At 52.6% G+C, this 17,097-nt stretch overlaps 1 protein-coding gene across 1 annotated transcript; it reads right to left on the reverse strand.

The window, feature by feature from the left end:
* Window positions 1-674: 674 nt before the first annotated feature.
* On the reverse strand, window positions 675-16,893 carry MLYCD (malonyl-CoA decarboxylase). Its single transcript, XM_061173398.1, has 5 exons — window positions 16,298-16,893; window positions 7,870-7,982; window positions 6,834-6,990; window positions 3,957-4,109; window positions 675-1,883 (listed from the first exon to the last, which is right to left on the reverse strand). Exons 1-5 carry the CDS (start codon window positions 16,844-16,846, stop codon window positions 1,350-1,352), a joined length of 1,506 nt encoding a protein of 501 aa, XP_061029381.1. The 5' UTR covers window positions 16,847-16,893; the 3' UTR covers window positions 675-1,349.
* Between the last annotated feature and the right edge of the window lie 204 nt (window positions 16,894-17,097).

Here is a 17,097-nt window from a genome sequence, read left to right on the forward strand (position 1 = left end):
GGTTTGAAAAAAAAAAAGAAAGAAATAAGGTTTGATAAAAATGGAAAATTACTGATGGTTGTGGAAGCTGGGTGGTATGTACCTAGGGTCATTACACTATTTTCTCCACTTCTGTGTATTTTGTTTGAAGATTCCCATATAAGAGGCCGAACAGAGATAAGGCGTGCAGTGTGGGAATCAGGGGCTGCGGTCTCAGGGGCCGCCTGCCACACGGAAGCAGTTGGTGCCTTAACTTTTTCCAAGCTCCTGGCGGGCGGCGACTTCAGACCTGCAGAGCCCAGGGGCCTTCACCATCAGCTCAAAGCAAAACCGAGAAGGAGGGGGCTGCTTCCACCAGGATACAGAAAAGGCACAATTTCTAGCAGTGACCACGGTCATGTTGTTTGTTACCAGGCAACAAGTGACACGAAGAAGACGACAGAGGTGGTCCAGGGACGGGTCTGGAAGGTGAAAGGCAAGGAAGGTGGGGACCTGCTGCCTGACTCAACATCACACCCCCCTCCTCGTCCACAATCAGCAGCGCCTCTGCCATCACCTCTGTCCTCAGGCCACACGCTCCAGGCCCGCTTCACAGAGCATCAAACCTGCCAACGGGCTGGCTGGGGACCAAGGGCACGGCTAACGAGGTCTCGGACCTCAAAGACGACCACTATGCGATCGTGAATAACCACGTGTTTAATGCTCCACAGGACAAACTTGTTCTTTGCTACAAAATTCATCACGAACTTGAATCGCTGTAACTGTCAAGTCTATAATACAATTTAAGCCCCAGGCGACAAGAGCTCTCGTGTCCAATAATTTAGCTTAGTAAAGTTTGTGCAAAGTCACAAACCTTTTCATACGTTCACAATCTCCAGAATTTAACTAGTGAAGTGTAGCACAGCTCTCTACCCCTTTGCAATCAGCAGAGAGAAGCAGCTAAAACAATCATGGCTGAACCATGTTCTACGCTGAAAGGAATATCTGTTCTCACCTGGGCCACCTGCCCGGGTCCCGGAGCGGCTGACCCATCCACCTTGGGATGAGAGCCGGCAGAGGCTCCATGGTTTCTGAAGACCATCCCAGGGCAGGGAGCCAGGCCGAAGGCCATGACGGAATCTTCTGGAGAGAGCACAGCATCCCCATCCAGCCCACGTCCACCTGTACCCACCACTACCTCGCAGCGGTAACGCATCTTCCCTCGTGCAAAGCCCGGGCCCGGCCTTCCAGTGTGACCCCGCCACAGGCAAGATAGCACAGTTCAACTCTGGTTCACTCTAGAAGCTCCTTTGGGTACGTAACCCCATCCCCGACCCCTCCGGAAAATTATCCTTTTCCAAGCCGGGGACGCTGGCTTCAGCAAAGGTGACTTAGAGTTTGCTGTTCTTCTGAAACTGGGCCACCAGGCTGAGGACCTGCTCGGAAGCTTTGATGCTCTTGGAGCTGAGGTAGGTGGCCCTGTTGGTGGCCGTGTCCTCCAGGAAGTAGCGGTAATTGACCATGAGGCCACACGAGCCCGTGATGCCCTTGAGGCTGACGTCGGCCATCCAGTTGATGCGCCACATCACGGCCCCGTTCTGCAAGTGGAAGTTGGCCACGGGGTTCAGGGCGTAGCCCCGGTGCTTCTCCCCGTACAGGTACCAGGCGCAGAGCCGCATCAGGGGGGCCTGGAGCGCCCGGACCAGCTGCTCAGACTGGACCCACTCGCTGCTGCTGAGAAAGGTCTTGAGGGTCTCATTCACGGGACCGCCCGTGATCTCGGAGATTTCTTTACACTCGGAATCTGTCAACAGTTCGTTCCTCCCGTGATCCTTTGCTTCTGACTTCAGCAGCCCCAGAAGCCACTTGGTGAACCCGGGGATAGGGGACAGACTTGCAAACGTCCCCAGATGAGGAAACTCCTTCTGCAGGGCGTGGTTGGGGTGGGGAAAGGAAGGTGGAGAAAACACACACACACACACAATTCAGCAGGTGAGTCACGGATTCACAAACACCTCCTTTCTCGCTTATGTATCATTAACCTCCGTGTGCTGCTGTGGGGTTTACAAAGTGATATTTGATGCGCACGAATCTTCTTCTTTCAAGGAACAGTTATTAAGGATCTGATGTGTGTCAGGTCCTGGAGGCATCCTGAGTCCCCAGGACAAGCCTTTACTGTGGGGTCTCCATCTGCACCACTATCCACGCCGGCAAGTTGGGGGACCTGCCTGAAATCGGAGGGGTGGGCTGCTACGATGCGGGGTGCCGTCTTCTGACTACAGGTCTTGTCTTTCTAGCCCACCAGGCCCCTCCCATGGACTTTGCTGCCACCACAGAACCTGGTTTGGTGCTTGGCACACAAGTACCCAGTGACTGTTTGCTGTTTGTTGAATGAATAACTGATCGCCCAACTATAGCACAGTGGGTGCAGAGGATGGGATAGAAGGGGAGGCAACGGTTATGTCTCCACATCAGATAACACGGTTCAATCATTGTTGTTCAAATTACAGAGAGATCTCAATGATCACTTCAAAGAACCCAGTATTTTCCAATTAAAAATGTAATATATGCTCACTACAGAAAAATTTTTTTTTAATTTAGGACGGAAGCAAAGAAACCACCATACTCTCCAGGTTTGGCAGAGTATAACTCCTGGTCTTTCTCTAGGCAATTTTTGCAAGGGCGAGGCAGTTATTTTACATCCTGCTTTGTGGATTTATATCATGAGCGCTTTCTCATTATTGTCACTCAAAATTCAGAACCGTAACTTTATCGACAGAATAATATTAAAAGATAAGACGATCCCATGCCTTTCCTAACCCTGTTCTTTTCACTGGGCATTTAAGGTGCCTCTTTCATAAACCTCCACGAACACCTCTGTGTAGGAAGGGCTGCCCTTCTCTCCAGATTTCTCGGGTGACTTTCCGGCTCCCAGCCCAGTCGTGGAGAAGAGGTCAGCGGCAGGATGGCTCCTGGGCTGCCTGATTCAGAAACAGAATCTGCTGTATCACCCAGACCCCGGATTCTGCTCCTCCTCTGACTGCCTTTCTGACCCTCATACCAGCCCTGCTACCCGCCCGCCCTCGCCCCATTCATTAGCACCTTCAGCAAAGCAGCAGGAAATAAGAAGAAACTCAGAGTAATCAGATGTGCTTCTTATCGCCTCTGGGGAAAAAGTGGCAGGGAGTGATTCTAACGAAGCTGATACCCAACTGAATCCCAAGTTCTCAGACTTAAAACTATGAATTTAACACGAAGCACGCAAATATTTAAATTCCACCCTATCTGTCATTCTCTGAGGAAGAGCTTCTGCAGCAGCCGTCTGTGCTGAAACCACCAGAAGCAGAGAGCGCTGCTCTCACAGCCCATTAGTCATGACCTAATTATTTTACCTAAAAATTGGATTCTACACATTAGAGTTCACTCCAGCCCCTCATGAGATAGCTTTAAAAAGCCCAAACCCAGAGTGGACCTGAACATTTCTGTGTGTTTCCCAGGGCAACCAAGAAAAGGCAATTATAAAAAAAACCAAGTGCCGGTGCATTTACCCTCCAGCTGCCTGGTCGAACCTCGACGCTCCCTCCCGGGCCACGAGTGGGCGAGGGTGGGTAGGGAGGTTGGCACGGCCAGGACTGGACAGTGGGAGCAAAGGGGGCCCTGCTGGCGACTATGCCGGGACAGCGCGTGCCCATCAGGAGCCGCCCCGCCAGCCAGGGTGCAGGGTCCCCTGAAGAAGCCGCCGCCCCCAGGACGCATCTGGATTTGTGGCCCATGAGAAGCTAGCTTTGAGGGCCTTTTCCTCAGCACTGCTTCCATCCCCTGACGAGTCTCGGGGCTCCTAGGAAGCGCCAAGGGGCACCTGGCACTTTTCCACCCCTCCTGCTCGCTCCGGCCCAAAGCTTCACCCTGTCCCCAGAGATGAGGGCAGAACTGCTCGGCCACCCCAAGGCGGGGACACGGACAGCGGTGCGGCGGGATCAGGGTCGAGCCTCGCTCACCTGCAGCTCCTTCACCACCTGCTTGATGAGGAAGGTGCCCAGCTCCACGCCCTGCAGCCCCTGCTGGGTCAGGCTCAGCGAGTATAAGATGGCTGTGGTGACCTTGTCCCGCTCCTCTGTCTCCGACGTGGGACTCTCCTTCACTATGATGGTCTGGAAAACATAAAGGACACGGATGGGCAGCCGTGGATGCACCCGCCCCGCCCTCACCCCTCCCGGGGGCCCCTCAACCCAAGGCCCAGCCTCTGGAGGCAAGCACCCTGCGCTGAGACCTCTCTGGAGGCGGCGGTGGCCTTACAACTTCCCTGGCTGTTTGCTCAATGCTGTATCATTTCTATCACTTTGAAATTCTCCCACAAGCTTCGCCGAATCACAGCTGATGTCCCCTAGGTCTCTCTCAGGGGAGGTCTCTCTCTCTGTGCAATCTGCTGCCCTCCGACACCCCCAGACAGCACGCCAGCCCTCTGCCAAGGCCAAGGGCCCCACTTCCTGCGGCTCCTGTGCGCAGGCTGCCCGCTGCGTCCTGCAGGCCTCCCTCCTCCCCTCTGAACCCTAGTTGTTTACATTTCCCAGTAAGGCGGATGCAGTCCTACGTAAGTTTTCTTTCAGGAGATGTACCTTTTTATGCTTTTCCTATGTACCTTTTTGGTTTTGTGCCACGTCCTTATATTTCCACAGTGAAACCACACGCCCGCACAGACATGTACGAGAAGCGATCTAAGCATCAGCATGACTTGTACTGGGAAGTCCCTTAGCCAAGTCCGACTTGATCGGCTCTGAGATGTGAGTGCAGGGCGTTCTGAGTTTTAATACCCCGAGGGCCACTGGACAATAGTGGTGGAGACCTTGCAGTTGGCCTGGACACAGGCCCGCCGGCCTGCTTCTGAAGGACACGCTTGCGCTGCTCTAAACTCCTACCAGCTACCCTGGATGCCTGAAGTAGGGGAGTCGGGCCAGAGTCCAGGCTGAGGTCTGGAGCCCACAGACTTTCTTAAATTGCCAACGGGGTGCGTGGGTCTACGCGTAGCCCCCTGGGGAAAAACATCCTCAGCTCTCATCCCCTTCAGATGCTCGGAGGGTCTTTTCTGTGACTCCTGGGAAGCCATGAACTGTCGCCACAAGGAAAGTTGGGCGGATGGTGACGCAGAGGCCGTGACATCCGGGGCCCCGCCAGCCACTCCTGCACCTGCAGCTGACGGAGGGGGCTCTCCTCCCATCATTCCTCGTCCTCATCTTGTTAAATCGCCTCCTTTGTTTTTCAGGAAGTCTGTAGGTTATCTTGTGGTTCTGGACTCAAAAGTCTCCAGCAAATCTTTTTAAGTTTAAAAAAAAAAAAACCCCAAACAAACGAACCTTTCTTTGATTATATGAATGAGATATGCATAATGTCAAAGAGGCAAGAAATAAATGCATGAAGAAGAAATCACAAATCACTCCAGAACTGAACACCCAGTCCTAACGTTAACGTTTTGGGGAGCGCCTTTCCAGGTTGGTCTCACTGGCCCCAGGCAGGCACACACATAAATACACGTGCATACAAAACCACGGACACACGCAGTCTCTCATGTGTCTGTCCGGATGCGCGAGTCTCCTCACACGGAAGGCACCTGCCCTCAGGGCTGGGATCCCGGTCCCCCACCGTCCCCACTTCTTCCATCGTCCTGGGCAGATCTCTGCAGTCCCCTCCTAGCCTCAGAGTCGTCATGTCTAAAAATAAGCCTGAGTCACAAGGCGCTGTGAGCAGTCACACAGGAGGGCGCTCCGCGGGCAGACGGGGCAGAGCAAACTCTGTCGATGTAATTCATGCTACACAGAAGGTCACACCAGATAGGCCAGGCTGGAACCTGAACCTTCAGTCAATAGTAAGTCAAGGTTGACGTTCCATGTCAAAAATACAAAGCTAAATCCACACTTAAGCCCACACGTGGGAGCGCGGGGTCTGTGAGGACAGGCCAGACGCACACGCCATCGTTCCCTAGAGCATCCCCTCCCGGTGGACACTTTGGTTATCACTCCCACCTCCAGACCATGCTGCAGTGGACAACCGCCCAAACTCTCAGGTCTGAGCCTCTCCTGGGATAAATTCCCGAGGGTGTAAATTTCAGGTCAAAAGGAACACACGTTTTATATTTTAATAGTTATTACCAAACTGCCCCCAGGGAGGCCGTGATAACCTCTAGTGCGTGACAGTGCAGGCGCCTCCAAACAAGCATCGTGCGGGAACGTCTCCCTGCTGAAGAGCCCTCCGCCCTCCGATGCCAGGAGACGCCGCCCAGCGCCCACCTGAGATCTGCCATCACCTCTCAGCCTCCTAACAGGCCACTCCGACCCCGAAGCCGTAGTGACCCAGGTGTGCCCACTTCCCCTCACCGGACCTGCTCTGCAGCCCCAGCCCCTGCCCCCCGTGGGCCTGCGGACTGAGTGTTTCAGACACACACCAACGCCTCAAGAAGCCCAGCTTGCTCCGGGGGGGAACCACCACACCGGGCAGAGCGCTGGGCCCGCGTCAGGCACGCAGCACAGCCGACTTTCCAATTTCTCAATCAGCTGTCTTTTGAAACTACCCACAGGCACTTAGAGGCTGAAGAGTTGATCCCCGTGCCCCTGCACCTGTACCCCCTCCTCCATAACAGCCTGGACCACGTCTCAACCCAAGGGCCACACACCCTGGCAAAAGCTTGCCCCGTCCCATCACTGCCCACACACTGCCCGTCTCCACTCTGTGGCTGCAGATCTGGAGACTGTATCTAGCTAATGCAAAGATCCACAAAGGCCGAAAGGCAATTTATTTTCAAAAAGGGGAGAAAACTAAGTTAACAGAAAACTTAAGGCACCCTGGGCCGTCTGCCCTGTCCTGAATCGACCGCGCGCAGGTACCTGGATGCTGCTGGAGATCTCACTGGTCAGGGCCACGTGCAAAATGATCAGGGGCTCCCCCGGGGTCGAGCAGTGAGAGAAGAAGTAACACCTTCTGTAGGGCCCCACGCGCCGTTTCATGTCCGCCCAGTTTTTAACGGGATGCACAGCCTCAGACCTGACGAGAACGTTATGAAGGGGCAAGACAAAAGTACAATTCACAAGTTAAATAGCCGCGGGGCTGATTCCTACCCGTATTATTCACTCAAGTCAAAGCAATCCTTTAAATACAGCTTCAACGGACTCTGCAGGAAACTCAAAGATCACTTTAGCGTGAAACAGCGCTGACTGAGAGGCGCAACTGGTGACCGTTTTACACACAAAACTGTACTCTCATCCCCGCTCTTAAGACTCGTTTGCCAGGCCCCGGGGGAGCAGTTATGCGGCAGATTTCAACACAGAAACTTGACCAGACACCTGTCACCGGACATCCTACGTCTCTTGCTTCCTCTGAATCTCCGCAGTGTGAAGTCCGTGCTGCCTGAGGACACACATCGCCTGGCTGCTTCCATTTGCCCAGCGACCTCGGCCACCGCTGTTTTAACGTGCGACGTGGCAGCATGCCACTGTCGGCCAGCCTGCATTTTACTGTGTCCGGGGGAAGGTGGGAATCACGCACTATACTGTGAATTTGGAGATTTTATCCAAGGGAGACATTTTATCAGCTGGTTGAGACAGACGTTTTTTGAGGTACTAATGCCAGTGCTTGGTCCAGTGAACCCGGGCAGCTCTGAGCATGGGGTCGCTGGGGAGACGCGGGCCTGAGGGCTTTAAATATGAGGACGTGACCGAGACCCCAAGTGCAGGTTCACTGGCAGAAGGACCAGCTTCCACCTGTGCCCTTTCCTCCTCCGTGGTCTCGGCATCACCTGCTAGGGCAGCCACCTTCGTGGATCCTGTGTTTGGGTTTTATCAGGCTTGGAACAAAACGTACACGGGAATGGAGACTGGCTTTCAGCTGAAACGTAAGAAAAGCGGAAACGTCATAAATACTTACTCACTGATTTTCTGCAGCACTTCGCACGGTGAACGCCAGGTGACCTGCTCCAGGTTCAGGAACCCGGAAGAAAACCATTCCGAGAACATGCTTTTCAGCACCCCGTTCATTTCCTGAAATGGAGAGGGGGGAGCGCTGGCCTTCCGAGGGAAAGACGTCCAGCCCATCCCTGCATCCTGCCGGCACCGGGAATTCGACGCCGAAACCTGACTGATACAAACGAGGAGCGGGCAGGATGGGCCTGCCCTGAGGCAGCCCGGCTGGGCTCCGCTCTCGGCCACGACAGACCGAGCTCAGCTCCACTTCTTCCTTCCCTCCTTCCACCTGTAAGACACCTGGGCTCCATGTGAACTAAGTTGCCCAAATCAAATAATGTGCGCCGATGCATTCGCCGCCGTGAACACAGCTACACACGTGATGTTAAGCTGACGCTGAACGGCGTCTCGTGCAGGAAACTCCAACACCCTCTCGGGAACATTCTCTGGTTCACCAAAAACACCCTTTCTTGTTTCCCAAGAGAAACGAGCACTGGGTCCCGCGCCCCACATTTCGACAGCTCTAAGGTGTGTGTTTTCCTATTTTAACATCTTGGTGGTCAGGACGCCTTGTTCAAATGATGGCGGGTCACGGTTTAATCGGCAGCATTTTTTCCTCCCTGAGTGGGCCATAGAATAATAGTGTATTGGGCAATCCATGCATTTAGAATTGATGACATTATTCTAATTTCACTTACTTATATTTATTCTACTTCCAAAAATGATCTGAGTCAACTTTACCATCAGAGATACATTCGCACTGAAACTTTTCAAGCAAGAATAGAACAAGAGGTGAGTAAGGAGAGGAGAGGATGCAGGGGCAGAACCATCCCAGTTTAGTCTGTGGTGACTGCTGACCATGTAATAGTGGTAAGCTTTGTGACAGCCAGAGCGGAGGGGATGTCCAGGGCAAGAGACAAGGCTGTTGTTCCTCAATGGCTGCGTCCCTTTTCCCCAAATCAACAGAAGCTTCACTTTTCACCTGGGCACATGACTGTTCAGAATAAAGTTTGCACTGTCGCTAGGGGTAGTCATGTGACTGAGTTCTGGCTTCTCAGATGTAAGCAGAGGTATCCTGCAGCAGCTTCTGGGAAACTTGAAAGATGGCAGGAGCAGCAAAGGGCTGCTCTTTTTCTTTGTCTTTCCCAGTGCAGGGAAGAGATGTCCTTCCATCTTTTTCTTTGTCCTTCCCACTGCAGGTTGGAAGGCGATGTGATGGCTAGAGCTGGAGCAGCCATATTGGGCCATGAGGTAACTTTGGGGATGAGTTTTTCAGGGAAGAGCAACAAACAGAAGTCTGGGTCAACTGAGGGCACCGCAGGGCAGGATCAGCCCTGGGCTGCCTACCTCCAGACTTCTTCATGAAAGACAAACTTCTCTTATTCAAACCACTGTTGTTTTGAGTCTCTGTTATTTATAGATGAACTGCATACTAACAGATACACTGCATATTATTATTGAATAACAGCAAATATCTCAGTATGTCTGGTACAGAACTGACCTTATGAATTCCTGTATAAGAATCACAAAGACCATGATGGATAACACCTGTAAAACTGTACACAAGCTATAAAACTGTTATAGGGCCACTTCACATTTTAATCCCTGGTAAAAGGTCAAAGGACTCAGAACCTTGTCACTTGAGGATAAGCTGCAGGCATGGGGGTGGTGGCTCAGAAAGGGTTTCAGAATGAAGCGATGTCCATCTTTCAACATTGAAGGCCTAGGGCACGAAAGAGGCCCCATGGGGGCAAGGCGAGGGGGTAAGTCTAGCAGCAACGGGGGAAGGCACAGTCAGACTCCGTGTAAAGAAGAACTTCTGAGTAGCGAGGGCGGCCCACAGAGGTCCTCCTGGGAGACAGCGGCCCTCCCCACGGGAAGAGATGAGCACAGAGCGGGCAAGAACGCGGCGGAGATGGTTTAGAAAGGATTTCCACGTCGACAGGCGGCTGGACCAGATGACCTCTGTAATTCCTCGTAACTCTTTATCCCATGGTCTAGTCTCCTCTACTGGCCTCTCAGCTCTGTAAGGGCAGAGGTCATTTCTGATTTAGTCCTCTGGTTCTCAAAGCCATCAGTGGGGTCTTCCATGTGGAAGATGATTTAACAGATTGATGGCAAATGAAAAAGAGAAGACAAACTGGAAAACAGTGAGCAGGAACTAGCAGGAAGGGAGGAGAAGGGATGGCTCACCAGGCAACACAGAACGGCTCCTTATAAAACTGTATTTCCTGCACTGACTACAGGGGTTCTCAACCTTCCTGGGGTCCTCACACACTCTTGCATACGTGCTAAAAACTGGGGACACTCTCCCCAGAAAAATGCAAACACATTAATAAAACTCTGCACACAGTTTCCTGGGGTTCATGGACCCCTTTGAAACTCAGTTCCCAACCAGGTTCCCCAGGTTGGGAACCTCTGCACTGAAAGGTTAGGAACGGACCAGCCGAGTTCCACGTAGGATGTACATGGAACTCTATGGCATCTCTCTGACACGCACAATAGGAACAAGTTGGAAAAATCGACCTTCCGCATTCATACAGTATTAATTATGAAAGGAATGGTCTGGCTGATGGAAGCGCCTCTTCTACACGTCCCTTCGTTCTATTCTGGGCTACTGACAGCTATAAAGTGGGACACTGGACACGAGATCCGGGAATCTAGGTTAAAGGTTACACACCTCCACCGCCCAGCGCTAACAGGACCACAGCTGTTCAGGCTGGAATTAGGTGCCGAGGGCAGCAAGGCTACCGGATCTCAGACAGCAGGAGGGAAGAGGAATCGTGTATGCGTCATGCTCAGTGATTCAGAAATCATTTATCAGCGACCCAGGACTCGAAAATACAACTGCTGGGACAACGTTCCCATCTACAAATGAGTTCATCTCTTAGTGTGGCTAAGCGTAGAATTTAGTAGAACCACGAGGACCACCAGGTTAACTTCAAAACAGGACAAGACACCAGAGGAGGTTTACAACCAACCATGGTGCAGCTGGGTGCTGCAGTGGTGGCGTGGGGACCCTGCCTGACACGAGTTTGGTCCCTTCTCCAATGTTCCGCCCGGGCTTCTGTTAAGGTTCCCACAGCTCTCACCATCATTTCTACGTTCAAATCGCCCATCGTTTCCTAAATGTCAGCTCCCTTCTGCTGCCCACAAATATCTGACGGTGCCCAGACCCTCTCCCAGAATGGGCGTCCCCTTGGCTTCACTGGGGACTGTATCTGTAAGAGACTGAACTCTTCAACCCCAAAGGGCTTTTGGAAATAACTCTGCAGAAAAACAAAAAGCCTGTAAACTGCACACACAAGAAGCACGCGTCTGCCCGCACACCGTGTACCCCGCTCAGGAGCTGGACACACAACCGCAAGTTCACAGGGCGTCTCGCTGAGGAGGAGAGCAACTGACGGCTGGGCTGGATTCACACCTCAGAGCCCAAAGCCCTCACTTCCCCGCCTCGGCAAAGAACACGCAAACCCGGACTTATGGCCACACGTCCAGGCATCATAATAAGCCTCTCAACTCACTTGGAACTTCAACAGAGGAGAAGAGCATTTTTAACAAAAAGAACATGTGATCTTGTAAGCAAAGGGACCATTTCTTTTCCTGGTGTGATTAAGCTGCTTTGTGGGTTTGGTATTACCCACCCCTGCCCAACATTGGATGACTGATTTATTGTTCTATTTCCTAAGATTAAAACTCGGGGTGGGGGGCAGCGGTCCTGCGATCAGAGAATTCAAGGACATTGACAAGTCCCTTTTCTACAAATTCCTTAATTATGAAAACTAAAGTCCCTTTCTTGGGATAAATCCATTAAGATCAATTCACTTATTATAATCCAAGAAGTGCTACAAAGCGGCATCAGAGGGACGGACCATCGCAGTAGAGACTTGGGATGAATCAAGAAGTCCCAGGCTGGCCTCTAAGACACTTAGGCTTTTAATGACCTTTTAATTGACGGGCAGCAACGTCCATCCTCTCCGCAGTGGATCTGCTATCTTGAAAACCACAGCAGACATTTGACGTTTGCCGGGTTGTAAAAACTTTCTACACAGCACTTGCATCTTCCCAGCAAACAGACTTGATACCGACTCTGAACTTCCTATCAGGAAGGATTAAGAGTAAGAAAAGAAACCTCACCCGATTTAAAATATCTAAGAAAAGAGATCTACCCCTGCCTGGCCTTCTGCCTCGGGCTTCATGCTGGGCTCCACTCAAATAGAAGTGTCAGGCTTCTGGATTCTTCCCATATTTCCAATAATCACAGCCCTCAGTCAGAGACCAAGATCTTGACAAACTGCCCTCATTCATAACTGTGTTTTTAGCCAAGCTCCACAGTATTTTTAGAAGAGAAGCAGGCTGACCTTGGGCAGACTGACCACTGCCGAGTTTCTTGCCTCAGCGGCAGAGCTGGTTGGCCCAGGACAGTTAAGGGACGTGGCTACGATCACCTAAAATCACGCTTCTAACCAGCATAACTGGGGCCTTCCTTCCCCACCTGGTGCGTCTTCTGCTGTACCCACTGTTCCGTATAAGATGCCCAATCAGCATCCTTTTGAGCCTCACACATGCCAGTTATTCTAAGGACGCCTTTGTGCTCACGAGATTCAGCAAACAAGAAGCTGTGAGGGGAAGCACTGGACTGGGTCCACTCCAGGGCGATGCCCGGGCCTGAGCCCACAGCAGCTCTCGTTCACCTGACATTAGCTGACAGCTCCAAGGTCAGCAAGGGCCAGGGGAGAAGCACACCTGTGTGATGGGGTGCCGTGTGCACAGCAAGGGGTGCTCAGGTCTGCTACTCCCTGCCTCCTGGGCGTCCCGCGGCATCCTAGGCCCCTGGGGATCTGCGGCTCCTGCGCTGAAGCTTCGAGGGCCAAACTGCTGGTGGTTTCCAACACTGGATTCCTAAAAGCGAAAAGCTCTAGCTTTTTAACCACCTCTTTAACTTGGCTGCAAAATCCAGAATGAAACAGAAACAGAATCAAGATGGACCACACACATTAAGTGATTCTGGTGATTAATTACAATATCGGATCCCAGTGACGATTTCTATGGGTTAAAAAAAAAATCAACTCTGAATGCTTTGAATGATAGGGATAAAAAAACATTCACGTAGCCACATAGAGCAAAGGGGAAGGGAAGCAACAGATTTAGCTACTAACGGTTAGAGGCACTCGGGCTAAGGGCAGGATTTCCAGGTAGAGAAACGCAAGAGGTGTGATGGAGCCACCTGAAAAGGCTTCTGCACCCAGCGCGTCCAGACCATGTGCAGAGGCCAAGGTCAGGCTAGGGTCACTCACCCTCTGCTTGAGAAATATCTTGAATCCACGTGACTTTTTGCCTTTCGGTTGGTGATGTTTTTCCCTTATGTGTGTGGACGGCCTTGGTTAAAAAGCAAGGGAACCCTGAACGTCTGAGGACACGGTGTTGCTGGCAGCTCTGGATCTCCCTGGGCCCAGCTCCCCTCCCACAAGCCAAGTCTCAAGGTCACGGCTTTGAGCTTTGATGATGTCTTCTCAACCTCATGATAACCAAGAGTTTTCTCTTGTATGTGTGGAAGAGTAAGGAAACGAGTCCAGTTATGTCTCACAGAATCGGATGCGACATCAGGAATCACCTAGGACAAGGGCGGTCCCAACGTCTGGTAGGATGTCTCTCTCTCTCGGCCACACGGAAACCTTCCCTGGCCTCCAGGTTCCGTTCCAGGCTCAGACCTCTGAATGGAGCAGTCTGATCTCAGGATGAATGGGAGTGGTTAGCTGTCGACTTCGCCGGATGGCAGAGCACTCGGGAGTCTATCTCACGCTTCATTCATCATTTTGCTACGCAAGACAAAGGTCCCAGTTTTCAAGGAGCTGATCATCCAGTTGCGGGGGAAAAATACATTTCAAACAACAGATTCTGTGGTTAATGTATCAAATCCAACAGAGTGGTACAGACAATTACGTATCTATGAAGCTCAGAACTGGGTGAGGCCACCCTGAGCTGGAGCAGCTGGAAAAGCCTAGCAAACGAGCTGCGAGTGGAGGTGGCTCTTTTTCTAACAGGAATCACGCAGGGGTGCGGGTTCAGGAACTTTCCATCCAGGAGCCAGCTTGGCTGGAGAGCAGGGTCCGTGGAGGGGAGCGAGTAATGCTGGGGGAGTGGGAATGTGCAGGATGGCTGGTGGGCAGCAAAAATGCCAAAGGAAAGACACCGAATGCCATCCTCCTGGCCACGGAAGGTTTGATGATTTTTCGACATAAGAGCAGAGACTGACCTGAGGTTTCAGAAAAAGGTGGGTGCTGAGGTTGTTGATAAGATGGAAGCTTACACAAAGTCTTGGAAAGATAAACACAGTCACAACTAGAGAATATTAAACTCCTGACTCAGTGAAACTAAATAAAACAAAGCCATTCATCAACTGGGTTGTTTTACCTTCCCTTCAGTTTTATAGAAAAAGGCAAATCTAAAAGAATAAGCCCATTTTCGATCTAGTTAGGTTGTCAACTAAGAGAGTTGGTGTGCCATGATGAAGTACACACCGTGGACTCGTGGAGACGGGGCTTGGGTGGAGGCGCTCTTACCAGCTCTGTGCTCTGGGCACTGCACTGGGCCTCGACAAGCTTTAATCACCTCATCTGTCAAACAGTCACCACTTCTTGCTGAGGATGAAATGAGCAAGTGCATGAAAGGCACTCACACATACGGTGCCCGCCCCTAACTCTTCCCATACTAGACGGGAAGCTTCTGGACCAAGAGACCTTGGAGCCTGAGCACGCCTGGTACCATACAGACAGCCAATGAATGGCTGAATGGATGGGTGGAGAGTTTCACTTTGGGACAGGTCACCTACCCAAAAGACATCCGACCTCGGATTAGGGAGACAGACATCCTAGCTAATTCTCAAGCCTCCTATGCAATGAGAATTAAGTTTCAGAAGGCTTTCAGGAGCACTGGTCTCTGCTTCAAGGAGGAAAAAAAAAAGGTCTGCTTGGATTGCAGACTAAACCCAAGCCTCTCTTGGCAGGAACCAGATGGGTATGCACACAGCGTGTGGAACACAAGGTCTCAGCCATTCAGATGGGGATTTAGTTGGGAACATGGTCAATTCAACACACTGGGATTCCAGGACTGATTTGGTGCCAAGGCAATAAACAACTGAGGTTCTCAGCCTGTGACTCTTATAGCTGAAGGCTCACTGGCCCTAGGTAATACTTAGCATTGTAGATTAGCCAGCTATTATGAGCAATCAAATCATAGCTACTATTATGATCCTGAGATTAACCCTATCCTAACTACACACAGTTTTATGCGTCTAGGGCTAGTAGCCAAGAAAGATAAGAAGGTTTCTGATAAACACCATAACTCACATAACATGATGAGGATATAAAGTGTAGAGCAAAGAACCTGGGAAATTTGGATTTGGGTGGATGCTCAGAGACATACTTATTTGCTTTGAGGTCCTGGTCAAGTCATGTGACCTCACGTGACTTGATTCCTTTACTGTAAAAGGAGACATGCTTATCACCTCCCCAAGAGTGAGGCAATGAACGCAAAAACCATTATGCCAGTGTTAAGAGTTCTTAAATGAATCAGGACATAATCGTTCAACTGTTCAATTCTTTTTAAAGCCAACTGCACCTACTAAAGTTCTGAATGCCAGAACATTTACAGCATTTTTGGTTTACTAAAAGAGCAAGTTAGTGGTCCTACCATATTTAACATCAATAGTAATAAAAGGACTATATTCAACTATCAGCCACCTTTCAAGTCATCATTATTTAAATCTTAAACTATTTATTAGCATCTAACCCGAGCTCACTGTGCTAAACGCTTGATTTCCTCAAGAAGTCAACTTAGAATCCTATTTTAGGGCTGAACTCAGGCAGGTGAAAATGCCCTGGTCAAAGTTAGGAGGCAGAGAGAAAATAGAAGGCATCCAGGCCCCTAGACGGTGGCAACCTCGAGTTCTCGTCACCTTTGTACGTTTCACAGGACTTTTTAGGGCAAGGGCTTACACAGTGGGCACTGCGACTAACTTTTACTGACCCCATCCAGGTCTTCCGAAAGGTACCGGATGCTCGGTCCGGTCCGCATCCAAGTGTGCCACACGGACGACACCTCTCAGGTAAAAGAATAAAGAAGAGACTGCATGGCGCACGCTCAGCAGGAACGAGGCGTGACAGTCACCTTCAAAGTCAGCGAGGGCCGAGTTTCTATAAGACTGGAGCGAGGTGAGCCTAGAGGGAGGCGAGGACTGGGAAAGAGTGGGAAGGAAGGGGACAGGGTTCGGGGGCTCTGACTCGGGCGAAGTGTGCGCGGCGCCAGGCGGGGGAAGGTGGAGTGCTTGGGGCTTGAGGGGCGGGTGAGGACGCCATGGGGAGGGCCGCCAAGGGTCGGGGGCGGCGCCTTACCCGGACGTGCGGCCCCTCCATCAGCTTGAGGGCCTGCGCCTCGAGCAGGTCGGCCCGCAGCTGCACCAGGAAGCGCACGCCGCCGTCCAGCTTGCTGATGTGGTGGAAGAGGCTGCGGTAGCGCGGCACCAGCGCGTAGCGCAGCCGGTCCTCTGCCTGCAGGAGCACGGCCGCCTCCCGCGGCTGCTGGAGCAGCTGGAGCACGGCGGCGCTCTGCTCGGCCACCTGGCCGTGGTCCACGCCGAAACCTTGCGCCAGGCGGCCCAGCAGCTCGGCGCGCTCGGCCGCCTCAGCCAGGCCGCCGTAGAAGCTCACGAAGTCCGCGCACTGGTTCTCCGCCGGCGCCGGCGTCTTCTCGCGCAGCCCGTAGGCCGGCATCGCGGGCACCGCACGGTGCAGCAGCTCGTCCATGGCCCGCTCCAGGGCGCCGGCCGCCCCCGCCCGCCCGCTCGACAGCCGGGGTCCGGGCGGCCGCGGCGGCCGCAGGGGGAGCCGCAGCCACAGCAGGAGGAGGCGCCCAGCCGACAGACTCGGCCGGAGGACTCGCATGGCGCAAGGATACCGCTGCCTGGGGAACGCCAACGCCGCCGCCGCCGCGCTTCCGGCTTCCGGCACGCGCCCGTCCGGTTGCCCGAGCCCCGGGGACGGGCGGGGCGGCGACCAATCGGAGGGCGGAGCGACGGGGGCGGGGCGGAGTGCGGCGCGAGGCCAAGTGTGGCCAAAGGTAACCCGGGCGGCGACCAATCGGAGGGCCGAGCGGCGGCGCGGGTGGCGAATTCAGGGACGGCCTCTGCCCTGTC

Source organism: Eubalaena glacialis, chromosome 18, assembly GCF_028564815.1.
Source record: "Eubalaena glacialis isolate mEubGla1 chromosome 18, mEubGla1.1.hap2.+ XY, whole genome shotgun sequence".
NCBI classification, from domain to species: domain Eukaryota; kingdom Metazoa; phylum Chordata; class Mammalia; order Artiodactyla; family Balaenidae; genus Eubalaena; species Eubalaena glacialis.

Bases quoted from the DNA above. Each gene is read 5' to 3' on its own strand.
- MLYCD (XM_061173398.1), bottom strand. From the start codon at position 16,846: ATGCGAGTCCTCCGGCCGAGTCTGTCGGCTGGGCGCCTCCTCCTGCTG. The intron at 7,983-16,297 runs GTAAGGCGCCGC...TCTCCATTTCAG, and splicing joins TGGAGGGGCCGCACGTCCGG to GAAATGAACGGGGTGCTGAA. The intron at 1,884-3,956 runs GTGAGCGAGGCT...CACGCCCTGCAG, and splicing joins AGGTGGTGAAGGAGCTGCAG to AAGGAGTTTCCTCATCTGGG.